General features: G+C 50.5%; 1 protein-coding gene across 2 annotated transcripts in view; it reads right to left on the reverse strand.

Annotated features, from left to right (window-relative positions):
- The window catches only part of fes (FES proto-oncogene, tyrosine kinase), a 48,702-nt gene extending 33,643 nt beyond the window's left edge, over nt 1-15,059 (reverse strand). Inside the window, exon 1 of one of the 2 annotated variants that reach the window (XM_052042625.1) lies at nt 14,886-15,059. Coding sequence is in view for 1 of the 2 variants with exons in the window: in XM_052042624.1 (XP_051898584.1) it covers nt 2,532-2,594 (63 nt within the window). In the remaining variant the exon portion in view is untranslated. Of the gene's footprint in view, nt 1-2,531; nt 2,657-14,885 lie in introns of those variants that run through there. The other variant, XM_052042624.1, reaches the window with a different exon arrangement.
- Between the last annotated feature and the right edge of the window lie 3,276 nt (nt 15,060-18,335).

An 18,335-nucleotide genomic window follows, 5' to 3' on the forward strand; every position in this document is an offset into this window, starting at 1 on the left:
CATCTGGTTTCCTCTTTTATATTATTGGCTAGATTACCTTCAATATTTCATCTTTTCTCCCCTTATTGTTTTTTTAAGTTGCCTTCTGGTGGTTTTTATAAGCTGCCCAATCCTCTAGCTTCCCATTAATTTTTGCAATATTGTATGCCCTCTTTTTTGTTTTTATGCTGTCTTTGACTTCCCCTGTCAGCCACAGTTGCCGCATCCTCCTTTTTTGTTTCTTCTTCTTTGAGATGAACTGATCCTGCATCTTTCAAATTACTCCCAGAAACTCCTGCCATTACTGCTCTACCGTCATCCATGCTAGGGTCCCCTTCCAATCAACATTGGCCAGCTCCTCTCTCATGCCTCTGCAGTTACCTTTACACAACTGTAATACCAATACAGCCGATTTTAGCTTCTCCCTCTCAAACTGCAGGGTGAATTCTATCATATTATGATCACTGCCTCCTAAGGGTTCCTTTACCTTAAGCTCCTTAATCAAATCTGGTTCATTGCACAACACCAAATCCAGAATTGCCTTTTCCCTAGTGGGCTCGACCACAAGCTGCTCTAAAAAGCCATCTTGTAGGCATTCTACAAATTCCTTCTTTTGGGATCCAGTACCAACCTGATTTTCCCAGTCTACCTGCATATTGAAATCCCCCATGACCACCGTAACATTGCCCTTTTTACATGCCTTTTCTATCTCCTGTTGTAATTTTTAACCCACATCCTGGCTACTATTCAGAGGCCTCTATACAACTCCCATTAGGGTCTTTTTACCCTTGCAGTTTCTTAACTCTACCCACAAGGATCCTACACCTTCTGATCCCATGTCACTTCTTGCTAAGGATTTGATTTCATTTTTTTTTACCAACAGAGCCACCCCACCCCCTCTGCCCACCTGCCTGTCTTTTCAACAGGATGTGTATCCTTGGGTGTTTAGCTCCCAGCTCTGATCTTCCTTCAGCCACGACTCTGTGATGTTCACGTCATTCCTGCCAATTTCTAACTGCGTTATAAGCTCATCTACCTCATTTCGTACACTGCGTGTATTCAAATATAACACCTTCAGTCCTGTATTCACCACCCTTCTCACATTTATCTCTGTGTTGCCTGAAGTTAAATTCTTATCCTTGTCTAAACTTTGTCTTTTTCTTTACTCTGGAGTCTTCAGTAACCTCTCCTGCGCTCTCCTTCCCTTGTACTTTATCAACACTTTTCCAATCTGTTGAACCCAGCCCCCTCCTCCCACCACTAATTAGTTTAAAGTTCTATCTACAGCCCTAGTTATGCGATTCTCCAGGCCCCTGGTCCCAGCATGGTTCAGGTGGAGCCCATCCCATTGGAACAGCTCCCTCCTTCCCCAATACTGGTGCCAATGTCCCACAAATTCAGACCCACTTCTCCCACACCAATCTTTTGAGCCATTTAACTCTCTGATCTTATTGACCCTGTGCCAATTTGCACGTGGTTCAGGTACCGATGCAGAGGTTATTACCTTTTTAGTTCTGCTTTTTAATTTAGTCCCTAGCTGCTCAAATTCCCTCCGCAGAACCTCTTTCCATGTTCTACCTACGTCGCTGGTATCCTCATGAACCACAACAACTGGATCTTTCCCCTCCCACTCCAAATTCCTCTGCAGGTCAGGTGAGATGTCCCGAACCCGGGCACCAAGCAGGCAACAGCCTTCGGGACTCTCGATCCTTGCAACAGAGAATTGTGTCTATTCTCCTGACTATACTATCCCCAATTACAACTACATTTCTCCTCTCTCCCCCCTCTTGAATGACTCCCTGAACCACGGTGCCACAGTTCGGTTGTTCATCCTTCCTACGGCCCCCACTCTCATCCACACAGGGACCAAGAATCTCAGACCTGTTGGACAAGCTCAAGGGCTTAGGAGAAGCTGGATAGGCCGGGACTGTTTTTTCCTGGAGCGTAGGAGGCTGAGAGGTGATCTTATAGAGGTTTATAATATAATAGATAAGGTGAAGGCACATAAATTAGAGGGCATAAGTTTAAAGAGAGATGGGAAAGATTTATAAGGGACTGGAAGAACTCAGCAGGTCAGGCAGCATCTATTGAGGCAGATAAACAGTTGATGTAGTGGGTATATGGAACGAGCTGCCAGCGGAAGTGGTAGAGGTGGGTACAATAACAACATTTAAAGGACATTGGACAGGTACATGGATAGGAAATGTTCAGAGGAATATGGGCCAAACACAGGCAAATGGGACTGGCTCAGGTAGGCAACTTGGTCGGCACGGACTAGTTGGACCGAAGGGCCTGTTTTCTGTGCTGTGTGCTTAAGTTCTATGACTCGATGTCAAGTTAGCTTAAGTTGTAGCATCCTACAGAGTCCAGGAGACTGCAATGTTGCCAAATGGAAAATGAGGTGCTGCTGCTAAAGTTTACGATGAGTGTCACTCAGTACAGGAGTCCACAGAGTGAGAGGTCAGGGTGGGAGAGGGGTGAGGAATTAAAGTGGCAACAACGGGAGGTTCAGGGTCCCCACTGTCAGTTAAACACGAATGTTCCGCACTCACCCAACCTGCATTTGGATTCCCCGACATTGAGGAGACCACATTGTGAACACAGATGCAGTACATTGGAAACGTAAGAGACCACAGATGCTGGAATCTGGATCAACACACAAAATGCTGGAGGAACTTAGCAGGTCAGGCAGTATCTATGGAGGGAAAAGGACAGTCAACATTTTGGGTTGAGACCCTTCACCAGGACTGGAAAGAAGGAGATGGGATAGCCAGTATAAAAATATGGGGGGGGGGGGGGGGGGGGTAAGTGGTGGAGCAAGAGCTGGCAGGTGATAGGTGGATCCAAGTGTGGCGGGGGGGTGATAGGCAGGTGAGGCAGGGGGAGAGTGGGAATGACGGATGAAGCTGGGAGGTGACTAAGATCGGAAGAAGTGCAAATGAATCACTGCTTCACTTTTTGTCTCCGTTTCAGTTCTGACGAAGGGTCTCCAACCTGAAACGTTGACTGTGTTTCTCTTGCCATGGATGCAGCCTGCCCTGCTGAGCATTACCAGCGTTTTCAGTTTTTCTTCCCCAAATTACTTTCTATTTATGATTGAAATATAAGTTTGATGCGTTTGGCTCAAGTTTGGTTTTATCATGGGAATTAACAGATTTAAACAAGCAATATTAAACCTACTGAACCAGACATAAAATTAAACTTGTGCTAATTATGACAGTAACCACAGGCTGGTAAAACAAATGTTTTGTTGAGGACTTCCTTCATGACACTGTTTCTCTCACACTAACAGGCTCGAAGACACAGGATGTGAGATACCATCTTTCCTTTGTTACTACCATGAGTTGAATCAGATTAAGAACAAGTGGGCAGATTCTGTGAAAGATCAATGGGGAAACATATTGCACATTTACCGGGCTAATGAGCGATAACACAGACGCAACCTCTGACTAACTCCGAGGTTCTTGCTGTCTCCTTTTCCCAGTCTCCTCATTTTTCACCTGCCTCCCCTCAAATACCATTCTGCAATGTCCATTTTTCAAGCAAGTTTCTTTCTTATTGTCATAGAAACAGCACAACAGGCCCCTTTGGCCCATCAACCACCCATTTGCAACAATCCTACATTAATCCCACATTCAGATTCTACCCCTCATCCACACACGAGGGACAGTTTACAGCAGCCAATTAATCTACCGATGTGCGTGTCCTTGGGGTGTGGGAGGAAACCAGGGCACCCGGAGGAAACCCATACGTTCACAGGGAGAACATGCAAACTCCACACAGACAGCGCTGGAGGTCAGGATTGAACTGAGAGGCACTGTTTGACAACTTGCTACAACTAGCGATGAGCTTGCAGCCCTTTCTGTCCAGACAGCTCTATAGAAAGCTCCAACGAGACTCCTGACAACTTTAGTACCTCCGGTAACTCAGTGGGAGGGATAGTCAGGAGGCTTGGATTGATATTTTTATGAACTTTCAACCATGTTGCTTGCCCACTCACCCACAGTGCTGACATCCACTTGGACTGTATGGCCACAGGTTTGCAAGTCAGCAGCACCACCACCCCCCCCCCCCCAAGCTGGAATGTACAGCTGGGTGAGGCTGTGAGGCCTCCCATGGGTCAATAGCCAACTAGCCTCACATCTGAGGGGTGGCACTGGAGGGCTGTGTGTACGTGGGATGGAAGGTAGAGTGCAGCCTCAGCAGGGAAGAGGGAAATTAACCCTGAATGACAAGAAGTAAATAAGGAGGAGCAGGAATAGGCCATTCAGCCCCTTGTGCCCTACAATGCCATGAGGCAAGATGGAGACCTTGAACCTCAGCAGCGCTCTCCTACCCTATCCCCACATCCATTCATTCCTGCAACATCCAGAAATCTCCCGACCTCACTTCTGAATGTAGTCACAGGCTGGGGCTCCCACATACTCATGGGGTGGGGAAGGTGCTTCAGAAAACACCATCCTTACTGTCCTGTTCATAACATCATAAGACACAGGATTAAGCCATTCGGCCCCTTGAGTCTGCTCTGCCATTCAATCATGGCTGATTTGTTTTTCCCTCTCAACCCCATTCTCCTACCTCCTCCCTTACGAATCACGAACCTATCAACCTCCGCTTTAAATATACCCAATGATTTGGCCTCCACAGCCGTCTGTGGCAATGAATTCCACAGATTCACCACCCTCTGGCTAAAGAAATTCCTCCTCATCATTGTTCTGAAGGGTCGTCCTTCTATTCTGAGGCTGTGCCCTCTGGTCCTAGCCTCTCCCACTGATGGAAACATCCTCTCCACATCCACTCTATCCAGGCCTTTCGATATTCGGCAGGCTTCAATGAGATCTCCCCAGAGCCATCAAACTCTCCTCATATATTAACCCTTTCATCCCTGGGATCATTCTCATAAACCTCCTCTGGACCCTTTCCAATGCCAGCACATCCTTCCTGAGATACAGGGCCCAAAACTGCTCACAATACTCCAAATGTGGTCTGACCAATGTCTTATAAAGCCTCAGCATTACATCCCTGCTTTTATATTCCAGTCCCCTCGAAATGAATGCTAACATTGCATTTGCCTTCCTTACTACTGACTCAACCTGCAAGTTAACCTTTAGGGAGTCCTGCACTAGGACTCCCAAGTACCTTTGCACCTCCGATTTCTGAATTCGCTCCCCATTTAGAAAATAGTCTACGCCTTTATTTCTTCTACCAAAGTGCATGACCGTACACTTCCCTGCGCTGTGTTCCATCTGCCACTTCTTTGCCCATTCTCCCAACCTGTCCAAGTCCTTCTGCAGACTCCCTGATTCCTCAACACTACCTGCCCCTCCACCTATCTTTGTATCATCTGCAAACGTGGCCACAAAGCCATCAATTCCATCATCTAGATCATTAACATATAACGTGAAAAGTAGCGGACCCAACACCGATCCCTGCAGAACACCACTAGTCACTGGCAGCTGACTGGAGAGGGCCCCCTGTATTCCCACTCTTTGCCTTCTGCCAGTCAGCCAATCTTCTATCCATGCTGGTACCTTTCCTGTAACACCATGGACTCCTATCCTGTTTAGCAGCCTCATGTGTGGCACCCTTGTCAAAGGCCTTCTGCAAATCCAAGTAAACAACATCCACTGACTCTCCTTTGTCTATCCTGCCTGGTACTTTCTCAAGGAATTCCAACAGCTGTGTCAGGCAAGATTTCCCCTCAAGGAAACCATGCTGACCTCTGCCTATTTATCATATGCTTCCAAGTAACCCAAAACCTCATCCTTAATAATGGACTCTAACATCTTACCAATCACTGAAGTCAGGATAACCACCGTATAATTTCCTGTCTTTTGCTCCTTCCCCTCTAAGAGAGTGCAGTGACATTTGCGATTTTCTCATCCTCTGGAACTATTCCTGACTCTCATGATTCTTGAAAGATCACTACTAATGTCTCCACATTCTCTTCAGCTACCTCTTTCAGAACCCTGGGGTGCAGTCCATCTGGTCCAGGTGACTTACCCACTTTCAGACCTTTCAGCTTCCCAAACACCTTCTCCTTAGTAATAGCGACTACACTCGCTTCTGACCCGACTCTCTCGAATTTCTGGCATGTTGCTGGTGTCTTCCACAGTGAAGACTGATGCAAAATACTCATTCAGTTCGTCCGCTATTTCTTTGTTCCCCATTACTATTTCCCCAGCATCTTTTCCAGTCGTCCAATGTCCACTCTTGCCTCTCTTTTACTCTTCATATATTTGAAAAAACCTTTGGGATCCTCTTTTATATTATGGGCTAGCTTACCTTCATATTTCATCTATTCTCCCTTTATTGCCGTTTTGGTTGCCTTCTGTTGATTTTTTAAAAGCTTCCCAATCCTCTCACTTCCCTCTAGTTTTTGCAATATTGTATGCCCTCTCTTTTGCTTTCATGCTGTCTTTGACTTCCATTGTCAGCCACAGTTGCTTCATCCTCTCTCTAGAATGCTGCTTCTTCTTTGGGTTGAACTGAACCTGCATCTTCCAAATTACTCCCAGAAACTCCTGCCGTTGCTGCTCTACCGTCATCCCTGCCGGGGTCCCCTTCCAATCAACATTGGCCAGCTCCTCTCTCGTGCCTCTGCAGTTATCTTTACACAACTGTAATGTCAATACATCTGATTTTAGTTTCTCCCTCTCAAACTGCAAGGAAAGGATTGAGTGCTCTCAGTCAGGAGAGCAGTAAGGGGGGGGGGGGTTACTCCAGCAGGGGAGGAGGGGACAACAACAACTGTAACTGGCACCAGGATCTCAGCAGCACTGAGATACCCTGGACCCCAATTGTTGAGCTTGGCGAGGGAGGGGGGAGGAGGGTATCCGGAGTGTCTGCCCGTCAGTGACTGCTCTCCTCAGGGGCAATGCTGAGGGCCATGTTCGCTCCCCCCGGGACCCGGCCTCCGCCCGCCACCATCCTCCTCCCGCCCCCTCCTGCCATTGGCCCGTCCCCCAGGCCCGCAGCCACTCACAGAAAGGGGAGGGAAGTCGTGCCACCCAATCACGACTCGCCCTCCCGGCTGTCAGTCAAACCCTTGTCCTCAGTCCCAGGAGGGAACCCAGTGACATCAGTGGGGGGAATCCCCAGGAATTTGCAGGCGCCTGTTGTTATTCCCTGGGTTTTGCACCAACCCAGACCACAGCAATGATCCCAGAGGCTGGAGAAGCGCTCCAGATGCAGACAGACGTTGCGCACATGCCCCAGGTCCCCGCCAGTGGGTGAAGGTGCGCCCGCATCCTGTGTCAGCGGTGCAAACCACCATGGAAAATTGTAAAAGCCATGGATGCTGGCAGCGTAAATAAATCAGAAATGCTGGAAACACTCAGCAGGTCAGGCCGCATCTGTGGGGAGAGATTCAGAGTTGGGGAGAAGAGAAAAACTCGTTAAAACTTGCAGTTGTCCTTCCCGGTTCTGACGGTCTTCGACCTGAAACGTTAACTGTGTTTCTCTGACCTGCTGAGTATTTCCAGTGTTTTATTTTTGACACAAACTGTAATATTGCAAAGAACACTGCCCATTAGTTGCTCAAGAAACCGACTGTTGACTGGGCGGGAAGAACAAAACAACAGAATTCTTCCTACACAGGAGCAGTTGTCAGAACGGATTACAAGTTACTCCATCCCAAGCGAATCAGGGAGAGGGAGTGTGCTACTCCTTCCCCCTCTGAATGTTAAAACTGGTTTTATCTCAAACGTCTGCCGGTTCTAATAACATATAAAGTAAAATAGACACGGGCATGACACTCTGATCAAATGCAATCTTTCAAGTGCGTGGAAACAGTCAAGCGTGCAAACTGTCCTGAACGAGCAGCACGCAAATTCACACTTGCAAACATGCAAGATATGATAAAGTGTTGCCAGATTAAAGCTTCTTCTATCTTCCATTACTGAAACAGTGATGAGGGGTAATTGTAGGAAGGGCACCAGAACGGGAAGGGAGAGGGAAGGTCGGGAGGCGGGGGAAGGGGAGGGAAATGGAGAGTGAAGTGTTGGGAATGTGGAGAACACCAGCAGGATAGTGGGAAAAGCAGATGATCTGATGGCTTTGCTGGGGTGGTTGTGGGATCTTGCTGTGCACAGACCGAGTGCTGTGATAAACCGAGCTGGAGGGTGCTTCACTTTTTACAAAGTGAAACAGCCAAGCTGCTCCCAGCACCTGAATCGCGCCCCCCCCCCTCCTTCTTGGGTCGAGGATGGAAGACCCACTCTCTGATCAGACCATCGGTCTGTTGTTGACTCTGGCTGGTGCCGACTCCTATGCCCAGCCCAGGTGCAACCCACCCCCCAACCCACACTGCCTGCTGAGCTGACGAGGGGTCCAATGCCACAGTGAAGGACAATTGGGTTAGCACAGGAGACCTTCAATGGTAACTGGGGAGGATTGGGTTCCAGTACTATTTCAGTGAGGGGAGGGTGTCAGTAAATGGGGCCGGGGGAGTGGTTCTTTCAGCATCTTGTCTTCACTGGCAAGGCCAGCATTTGTTTCCCATCCCTAATTGCCCTCAAGAAGGTGAGTATGATCCACCTCCTTGAACCGCTGTTGGGGAGGGAGTTCCAGGATTTAGTCCCAGTGACGTTGAAGGGCCCAACCATGCAGTTGTAACTCAGGACAGCATGTGACATGGAGGTCAGGCTGCAGGTTAGGGAAGTGCGTTCAGAGTAGCCTGGGTGAGTAACTGCGGGACACCTTGCAGACAGTGCACACTGCAGCCACTGTGAGCCAGTGGTGGAGGGAGGGAATGTTTAGGGTGCCAATCACGTGGACTACTTTGACCAAGAGGGTGTGGAGCATTTAAATCATTGGCAGTGGACTGATCCAGGCAAGTGCAGAGTATTCCATCACACTCTTGAGTCATGCCTTGGAGAGAGTGAAAGGGCCTTGGGTGTCAGTCGGTGAGTCCCTCACCGCAGGATCCCCAGCCCCTGACCTGCTCTGGTAGCCACGGGATTTATGTGGCTGGTGCAGTTGAGTTTCTGGTCAATGACGGCCCTCAAGATGTTAATAGTGGGGGACGTCGTGACGAATGCCATTGATTGTCAAGGGGACGTGGTTAAATTCTCTCCTGTTGGAGATGGTCGTTGCCACTTGGGCTTGAATGTTGTCTGGGTCTGGCTGCACACAGGCATGGGCTGCCTCATTTGCTGAGGAATTGATCATTGTGCAGTCATCAGTGAACATCCCCACTTCTGACCTTACAACAGAAGGGAGGTCACTGATGAAGCAGCTGAAGGTGGCTGGGCCCAGGACACTGCCTGAGGAACTCCTGCAGTGACGGCTCGGGCTGGGGTGACTGACCTCCAACAACCACAACCATCTTCCTCTGTCTGACTCCACACTGGAGTGTTTTCCCTTTGATGCCCATTGAGTTCAGGTTGACCAGGGCTCCATGATGCCACACTTGGTCAAATGCTGCCTTCATATCAATGCAGTCACTCCCCCCTCCCCTCCGGAATTCAGCTCTGTTGTGTTTGGACCACGTCTAGGATGAGGTCCGGAGTTGACACTGGACATCAGTGGGTGAGTAACTGCTACTTGATAGCACTGTTGCTGACAGCTCCATCACTGTGATGATGATTTGAGAGTTGTCTGTTTGGGTAGTCTTAGCCCAGTTGGACTTATCCTGTTTGTTGTGAACAGGACATACCTGGGCAAATTGGGGAGATGCTAATGTTGTAAATTGTACTGGAACAGTTTGGCAAGAGGCCAGCAGAATGCCAGTAGAGGAAGTCACAGTGGATAAGGTAACTGTTAGGATGGGGAAGTGTTGAGGTTGACCCGCAAATCAAAAATAATACATTTCACATTTAGATTAAAAACCAACTGAATCTGAAATTGCAAACACACAGCATTCTGAGGGCCCCGTCTAAACATTTCCCAGGGAATGCCCTGACCCAGTGAGGTGAATATTGTGGGGTTGGGGGTGTGAGTGGGGTTAGGGCTCACCTGCTGACTGGAACACCAGCAGGACACAGGAGTGCAATGACTGATCACTAACGATTCAAAAGAGAAGGATCTTTACAATTCTAGTCAACTCAACAATTTTCACATCCCAATTTTTACGATTAACACACTGTTACATGCACAGAACCACTTAGTCAGTGATACTGAACCAGTGACCAGTCCAATTCAGATCCCACAAATTAAGCTGATGGAAAAGAATCAGAAACAAAAAGCTCTGCTCAGTCATGGTGGCAAATTACTGGATTACTGAAAAACCCAAAACCCGTTCATTGATGTCCGTCAAAGGAGGGAGTCTGCAGCCCATCCCCGATCTGGCCTGTGGGTAACTCCAGTCCCACCCAGATGGTTGGCCCTGTACCACCCTGCAAAGTGGCTCAGCCACCCTGGGGCAGTTGGGGACAGGCGTTGAGTACAGCTTCACCAGCAGGGCCCACCATCCAACAACTTAGAAGTCTGAAATTCTGAAGGAGCAAGTGACAGAGAAGCAGGGGCCTGAGAGCCATGTGCCAGCAAGGCTGAGAGATGTGGCAAGGAAGATTTAAGTATCTGTTGTGTCCTTCACAACCCCAGGATGAAGTACACCTTGAAATATAGCAGCCAGTTTGTACACAGCAAGCTCCCATAAACAGCTACAATATGGTGACCAACTAATGTTTTCAATCAGGGTGATTCCCCTCCCACAGTGCAGCACTCCCTCAGTATGGCGCTCCCTCAGCACTGCCCCTCCCACAGTGTGACCCTCCCTCAGCAATGCCCCCCCCACAGTGTGACCCTCCCTCAGCACTGCCCCTCCCTCAGTGATGCCCAGACATTGACTGTTGTGTGATTTCAACAATTTCCCTGTCTGGAGGCAAAGGAACCGGTTAAAACCCGGCCCGTCTTGGTGATGCTGGTTAAACCAAAGGGGAGGTAGGTCAGAGCTGGGGTGGGATTCAGACCTGGCTCAATGTCAGTCCACGCAGCCTGCACCAGCTCCACTGGAGACCAAACCCACAGCCTGTGCCCGGCTCCAGAGTAGGTTCTGAGGGAGCAGGGAACATTCAAGGCAGCAGGTGAAGCAGGACAGCAGAGTCACAGGAGAGACGGAGAGCAGCTGAGAGCAACCCTACAGAGGTGCAGGGAGAAATGACAGGGGCAGCTCTTGCTTGTGAGACTCAGCTCTAGGCCAGATCTAGTTCAGTTGTGAACAGTTTGGTCTGTTCTCTTTGTTTGCAGAGGAGACTGAAGGGAGATGTTTCCTCAGTGTTCATGAAAGTTCAGGCCAGGTAAAGAGGAAGGAGCCATTTCCCTTTGCAGGGAGCTCAATAACCGAAGGGCATGGAGTGACTGAAAAGCAGATCAGAGGGGAGATGAGGAAACATGTTTTTAGAGTTTTTAGGGTGGTGGAGTCTAGAACTCACTGCCTGGGAGGAAGGGTGGAGGGAGAAACCCTCCCCATATTGAAATCGTAGTTGGAGGGGCTCTCGAAGCGCCACGTCACTCGCAGGGCTACAGACCCAGCCATGGCAAGTGGGATTAATCTGAACAATTCTAGCCTCAGCTGACGTGGACACAATGGACCAAATCAACTCATTTCTGTGCCAACACTTTAACGAGTCTTTGATCCACTGTCTATAAACTTAATGAGTGGGATGGACTCCAGGGAGAAGCAGACAGCAGTCGCTCTGAGCAAGGGTCAATCCTTTGCATTGCCTGCATGTTTCCATAATGTCTGTGCTCAGTAGAACACTGACAATGTTTCACAGGCAGGACAGCGGCCAGGAAGGTTGAGATGGTTTCTCTTAGAGCAGAATGAAGGTGTCAGTTTAAGCCTTAAAACGGAACAAGTTCAGTATTTCCAGGTTACGGGAGACAGGGCAGTGACAGGTCACAACTTTCTCAGTGAACATCAGCCTGCTTCAAGTGGTAGTGTGCCCAAGTCAGAGACAGAAACTGTTTCAGACAGGTCCATAAACGTCTGGCACTCCCACAGAGTGCCACACTGCCAGAGGTGCCTTCTGTTGGATGAATGTGCAACTAAACTCTCATCAGTCTGGTCAGTTGAACTTGTAATCAATGGGGTTGCACATGAGACAAAATAATGACATTACTAGAACACTTTTCTTATCACCAGCACAATTCACCGTGCACACAGCCAATGGCATATTTCAGTTGTCAAGTACATTAAACTCAACCACCTGGCCACTGCACAGACCCAGCCATCAGCACGCAAATAAATAACTGATACCTGGTTTAGGTGCTGCAGGGGGACTTATCAATGCTTTCCGTCACTGGAAGAAGTCCCCTGCTCCTCATTAATGCCCTGGCATCTTAACCCCTTACTTGGCTGCAGGGATATTGGTTTAAAGCATCTTCCAAGAGGTGGCACCTCTGTCAGAGTTGCATTCCCTCCTGACCGTCCAGGAAATGAGCTGAAATTTCTTATCTTAATCTATCCAGAAATAAGATCCTTCATCTGACAAAATGTTCACCCACGACAACTAATTTCAATTTTGGTCAAAAGAATTAATGAGTATGCAAAATACATCAAAACATTACAAGGACCAGGTTTACGACCCACATTGTACAATGCACTACTGCCTGATGTAATACAATAAGCCCTCTTATGATATACCCAAATTTATACTCTTAGCTTACTCACAACCCAATGTGAAGCCTGTAATAAGTGGCTCAGTGAGTTGTGATCAAGTATTGTCGATGAGTCCAAAGGCTGTGGGTTCAAGTCCCACTCCAGACCAACAAACACAAGAATCCAGATGCCTCTCTCCAGGTCTGCGCTAGGAGTGCATCTTACAGATAACATTACACTGAAGCCCCATCTGCTCTCTCGAGTGGACAGGGACTACTTTCAAGATGCAGGGGAATTTGTCCACTATTTATACTTCCTGAGTCACTAAAATGCAAATGATCAGGTCACCATCGCTTTGCTGTTTGTGCTTGCTGTACGCAGGTTGGAGGCACATTTACCGGAGAGCACAGACGTAACGGGGAACATGAACTGAGGGGGGGGGGGGGTGTTTGTGCATAGTTCAGGGCAGGTTGAGAAAGTGGTTATAAAAGCATCATGGGTTTATAAATAGTGGCATGGTATGCAAGAGCAAAAAAGACAATGATGAACCTTCAAAAAAATACTTGTTCAGCTCCAACTGGAGCATGGGGATTTGTACAGTGTGATAGGCTTTAGGAAGAATTGAAGACCTTGGAGAAGATGTGGAGAGGACGCAGAGGGATCTGGGTGTCCTGACCTGGTGCGTGATACACAAAAGGCCGGTGTTCAGGTGCAGTGAATGATGGGGGAGCAAACAGAATGTTGTTGTTTATTGTAGGGGAATGGAGTACAAAGGTAGGGAGGTGATGCTTCAGTTCTGCAGGACACTTGTGAGGCCACGTCTGGAGTACAGTATCGGTCTCTTTATTCAATGGAGGAGGTAAATGCTTTGGAGGCAGTTCAAGGAAGGTTGCCTGCACTGATACCTGGAATGGGCAGGTTGTCTTATGAGGAAAGGTTGGACAAGCTGGGCTTGTATCCACTGCTGTTTAGAAGAGTGAGAGGGGACTTGGTTGAATTCTGAAGGGTCTCGAGCGGTTGGCGGTGGAGAAGGTGTTTCCTTGTGGAATCTGGGATGCACATTTGACACAGTGATGAGAATGTTTCTCTCTCTCTGGGGGTGCTGAGTCATTGCTATTCCCTTCCTCAAAGTGCAGTGGAAGCAGAGTCTTTTCAGGCAGAAGCAGAAAGAGACAATAAGCAAGGGGTAAAAGGTCAGCATCGGGAGGCGAGGATGCAGAGTCGAGGCAACAATCTGATCAGCAGTGACTGGCAGAGAAGGTTTGAGGGGGCCCGAACCTGCACATACAATGATTCCAGTTCTGGGATAGACCAGGGCAGCTGGAACAGAGGAGGTTGTGAGAAGGTCTGAGCAAGACCAGGGGGTGGGGGGGGGGGGGGCGGGGAGGGGGGAGGGGGTAGTAGACTGAGACAAACTGTTCCCATTGGTGAGTGGCTCAGGATACGAGGACACGGAGAAATGAAACAAGGAATATCCCTTTCCCACAGTGAGGAGTTAAGGTCGGAAATACAATGCTGGGGGATTCATGGAGAGAGAAACAGGAGGAGGCCACTCAGCCCTTCAATCCTGTTCCTCCATTCAGTAGATCCTGGCTGATCAGAACCCCCTCTCTCCCTGCAACCCCTGGATGCCTTTCCCAAAAATCCTTCTTAGTCACTGTCTGGGCCTCTACTGCCTTCCGTTGTAGGGAGGTAGGGGGAAGTGAGGGTTGGGGGGAAGTGAGGGTTGGGGGGAAGTGAGGGTTGGGGGGAAGTGAGGGTTGGGGGGAAGTGAGGGTTGGGGGTGGGGGGAAGTGAGGGTTGGGGGGTTGGGGGAAGTGAGGGTTGGGGGGTTGGGGGAAGTGAGGGTTGGGGGGTTGGGGGAAGTGAGGGTTGGGGGGATGGGGGTTGGGGGGTTGGGGGGAAGTGAGGGGGACGTCAGACCCCGACCCCGGGAACACGCCGGTTTCACAGCCGCGGGACCGGAAGGGGAGAGAGCTGTTCCGTAACCCGAACCCAGCCCGTGGGGAGGGGGGGGGAGGGGGGGTGTCTGCGGAACCCGGACCCCCCCCCCCCCCAGAACCGTGCGGCCAAACCTCAGTCCGACTCTCAACGTCCGGACGAAACCTGGGACCCACCGGGAACATTCCCACCTTCCCTGACGACACGGCAGCCGACCATTCGGCCCACCGAGCCGATGCCAGCCCAGTCCCCGTTCGCCCCTCAGCCCTGCCCAACGAACAAACGCCCCGCTCCCCGAACGTCCCGGGACGGAACCCCGGCGTCAGAAGCCCGGCCCCGGGGCGGCGTCCGTCTCCCCGCCCGCGGGAGGGACCGGTGAACCGGGCAGCGAGGTCGGAGCGGCGCCGGTGCCGGGACTCACCGTCTGTTGGGCCACCAGCGACCCCGGACCTCCTCCTCCTCCTCCTCCTCCGCTCCGGGACTGAGCCGGTGAATTTATTTCCTCCTCTGGGGAGGGCAAGAAAAGCCCAAGCGATTCGTCCGCTGAAGTCTGTTGGAATTGCCACCGGACGCGGCGCCTCCTCCCCCCTCACACTCCCCGCCCCTCCCCTCACTCCCGGACTCCCCCCCCCCTCACACTCCCGGACTCCCCCCCCCCACCCCTCACACTCCCGGACTCCCCCCCCCACCCCTCACACTCCCGGACTCCCCCCCCCCACCCCTCACACTCCCGGACTCCCCCCCCCACCCCTCACACTCCCGGACTCCCCCCCCACCCCTCACACTCCCGGACTCCCCTCCCCACCCCTCACACTCCCGGACTCCCCCCGCCGGCAGCCTCCCCCCGGGCGGCTCTGCTCTCAGCTCCGTGCCGCGGGCTTTGACATCGCGCCCCGCTCCCGGGTTTCCTTCCTCTCGCTTCGACGAAGTGTGAAGATCCAAACCCTCCCCGCGCTGCCGCTTAACCCTCGCCGTGCCGGACCCTGTCCCACACGGGCAGCCGCCGCACACACCCTGCCCCGGGGGGGAGGAGCGCCTCAAACTCTGGGGTCCTGCACCAGGCTCGCAATCAACACTCGCACCAATTGATCAGCGGGTCCATTTAAGGGTTTGAAAGAAGTAGGTTTTATTCTGTGGTTGACATTGTTGTGATCCGGATGCACAAGTCTGCGCCAAGTGCTCACGCTCTTGTCAGTTGTGTGACTTTGGTGAAAAGTGGGGGTGGCGAATGAGACCACCCCCCCCCCCCCGACTGGGGACAGGGAGAGAGAGACTGCTGGAAACACTCAGCAGGGCAGGCAGCGTCGGTGGGGAGAGATCCAACCTACTACTTTGAACGTGAACCCTGTTTCTCTCTCCCCAGGCGCCGCCTGACCTGATGGGTGTTTCCAGCAGCCTCTGGTTTTGTTTCAGAGTTCCAGCATCTGCAGGATTTTTGTTTGATCCTCCCCCTCACCCACCCCCACACGACTGGACAGTGGCAGCACCAATCACGTTGCTTCACTGTGGGACTGGCTGAGGGTGGAGGTGGGGGTGGGAGGCAAGAGCTGGTGTGGGCAGTGGTCATGGAGATGGAGCTGATAGGGCAGTCATTACCAGACCGGTACCCCAGAATTTCCACGCTCAATCCCGTTGAAGCAGCTGTGGATTTAAGTTCAGTTAATAAGCATTATTAAAAACCTCCTCATGACAAGATCTGGCACCGGAATTGCTCCGGTAGATGTTTCGGAAAAGCCACCACCTTCGGGATGTGCAATAGATGCTGGCCCTGCCCAAACCTCCAAATAATAAATAAGTCAAAAAAAGACCAGATATTAAAATAGCCAAATAAACAGAAGACTGTGCTCAAGGCGACTTACCCTGTCCGACTGCGAGGAATTTTGTCTTTGGCGTAGCTCTTGATTTCACACCTGGGGTTTCTGCAACTTTGCACGATTCCAATTTTAGATCAGTGTGTGACGTGAGGGGAAGGTGCACAGCTGTGAAGCTCACTTCCGATGACGCCGAGCTCCGTCGGCCAAAGGCATTAAGATGATTCCCAAACGGGACAGGAGGCTCCCGGTCACTGAGTGTTGCTGGTAGCAAGGTTGATGGAGTGAACCAGAGATGGCGTTGATGAGATTTCGACAAAGTGTAGGGGTGAAAGGAGGGTATTTTGAGGAGCTGACCACATTGACACCGAAACAGGAGCCACCGAGAACAAGTGTGAAGAGCAGAGACCACGAGCAGCCATCGAGTTAGACAAACCACATACTTGTCCTTAGCAACCGTGTCCACGATTGGTTCCTGGCAAGTTCCACACTGGTGACCCATCCTGTTCAATTCTTCCCTTGACTGAGAACCGAGGTGAAGAATACATAAGGAATATTATGCTGGACATCAAAAAAAAACACTGGTTCAGCCACAACAGGTCAGGTCAGCTCTGCAGGAAGGATGGAAGGCCTGAGAGAGGATGCAGGGAAGGTTCCAGTGTCCAGGATGAGGGACTTCACCGGAGAGTGTAGAGCAGAGACTGCTTTGTATCACAACCATGTTGATAGAGGGGTCCAACAACATGAAGGTTCTAAACATAGAGAAACTCTTCCCATTGGCAACACACAAAGGAGTTGAGAAATGCAGTGGGTCAGGCAGTATCTAGGAGGGAAAGGACAGTTGACATTTTGGGTCAAGACCCTTCATCAGGACTGGGTCCCATTTCCTTCCGCAGATGCTGCCTGACCTGTTGGACTCCTCCCTCCCCTTCGTGTGTTGCTCCAGATTTCCAGCATCTACAGTCTCTTCTCATTGGCAGAAGGGTTAAGCAGAGGACATGGATTGAATGCAATTGGGAAAAGATCCCAAAGAGAAAGGAGGAAAATTCTGTGGCATGGGGTGGGGGTGACCTAGAACTCACTGCCCGAGGGGAAGGGGACTCTAGCACTAACTTCACAAAGGGGTGGGCTCAACACCTGAAGCAAAACAAGTTGAAGTGACAGAAACAGGGACTCCTGGTCAGTTACCTCATAACCTGATGGTCTATTGTGTGCGGCTTTGAGCTGACACTACATGAATTGTTGCCTTTTGCTTTGGTGGAGAGGAGGGAGGTTTATAAACTGACAATGTGCTGCAATTTATAGAAGGTCAAACTTGACAGGCCACAACTTCCTCTTCCTTTTGACTGTGCAGACCCCTGATGGATGTGTTGTTGCAGACACGAGCTGCTGCTTTGTGTCACAACCAGGTTATTGTAGGGAAGCTGAGACAATTGTTAGCGAAGTTTTCAGTCTCAGGCAGTGCCTTATGTGAAACAAATTGGTTTCCTGCATTCGCAAGCAGCCAGAAGCTTCCTCTCTTTGGCTACGGTCCAGTGACAACCCTCCCCAAGGCCTGGCCCACGGACACAAGTCCTTTGGATCCCATCAGCATAGCTGGGAATTTAAATTTAACTATCAAATATAACTGGAATAAAGTCAGTCTCAGTGACAGAGTCACAGAGAGACAGCATGGAAAAAGGACCTTCAGCCCATTGAGTCCATGCTACCCTGTTATATTGACCCTGCATTAATCCCAGTTTTTATTCTCCCCACATTCCCATCAACTCCCCTCAGATTCTACCCCTCACACCTAGACACAGGGGCAATTTACAGCAGCCAGTTATCCCACTGACCTGCATGTCCTTGGGATGAGGGAGGAAGCCTGAGCCCCTGGGGGTGGGGGGGGAACCATCAGGGTTACAGGGAGAACATGCAATCTCCACACACACAGCAGCCGAGGTCAGGACTGAACCCGGAGCTGGGAGGCACTGGCTCCTACCAGCTGTGCCAGTGATGGTGACTCTGAAATGCCAGTTGTTGTAAAAACCCAGGTGGCTTCCAAATGCCCTAAAGCAGAG

The sequence above is a fragment of the Pristis pectinata genome, chromosome 32 (assembly GCF_009764475.1).
Source record: "Pristis pectinata isolate sPriPec2 chromosome 32, sPriPec2.1.pri, whole genome shotgun sequence".
NCBI lineage: Eukaryota > Metazoa > Chordata > Chondrichthyes > Rhinopristiformes > Pristidae > Pristis > Pristis pectinata.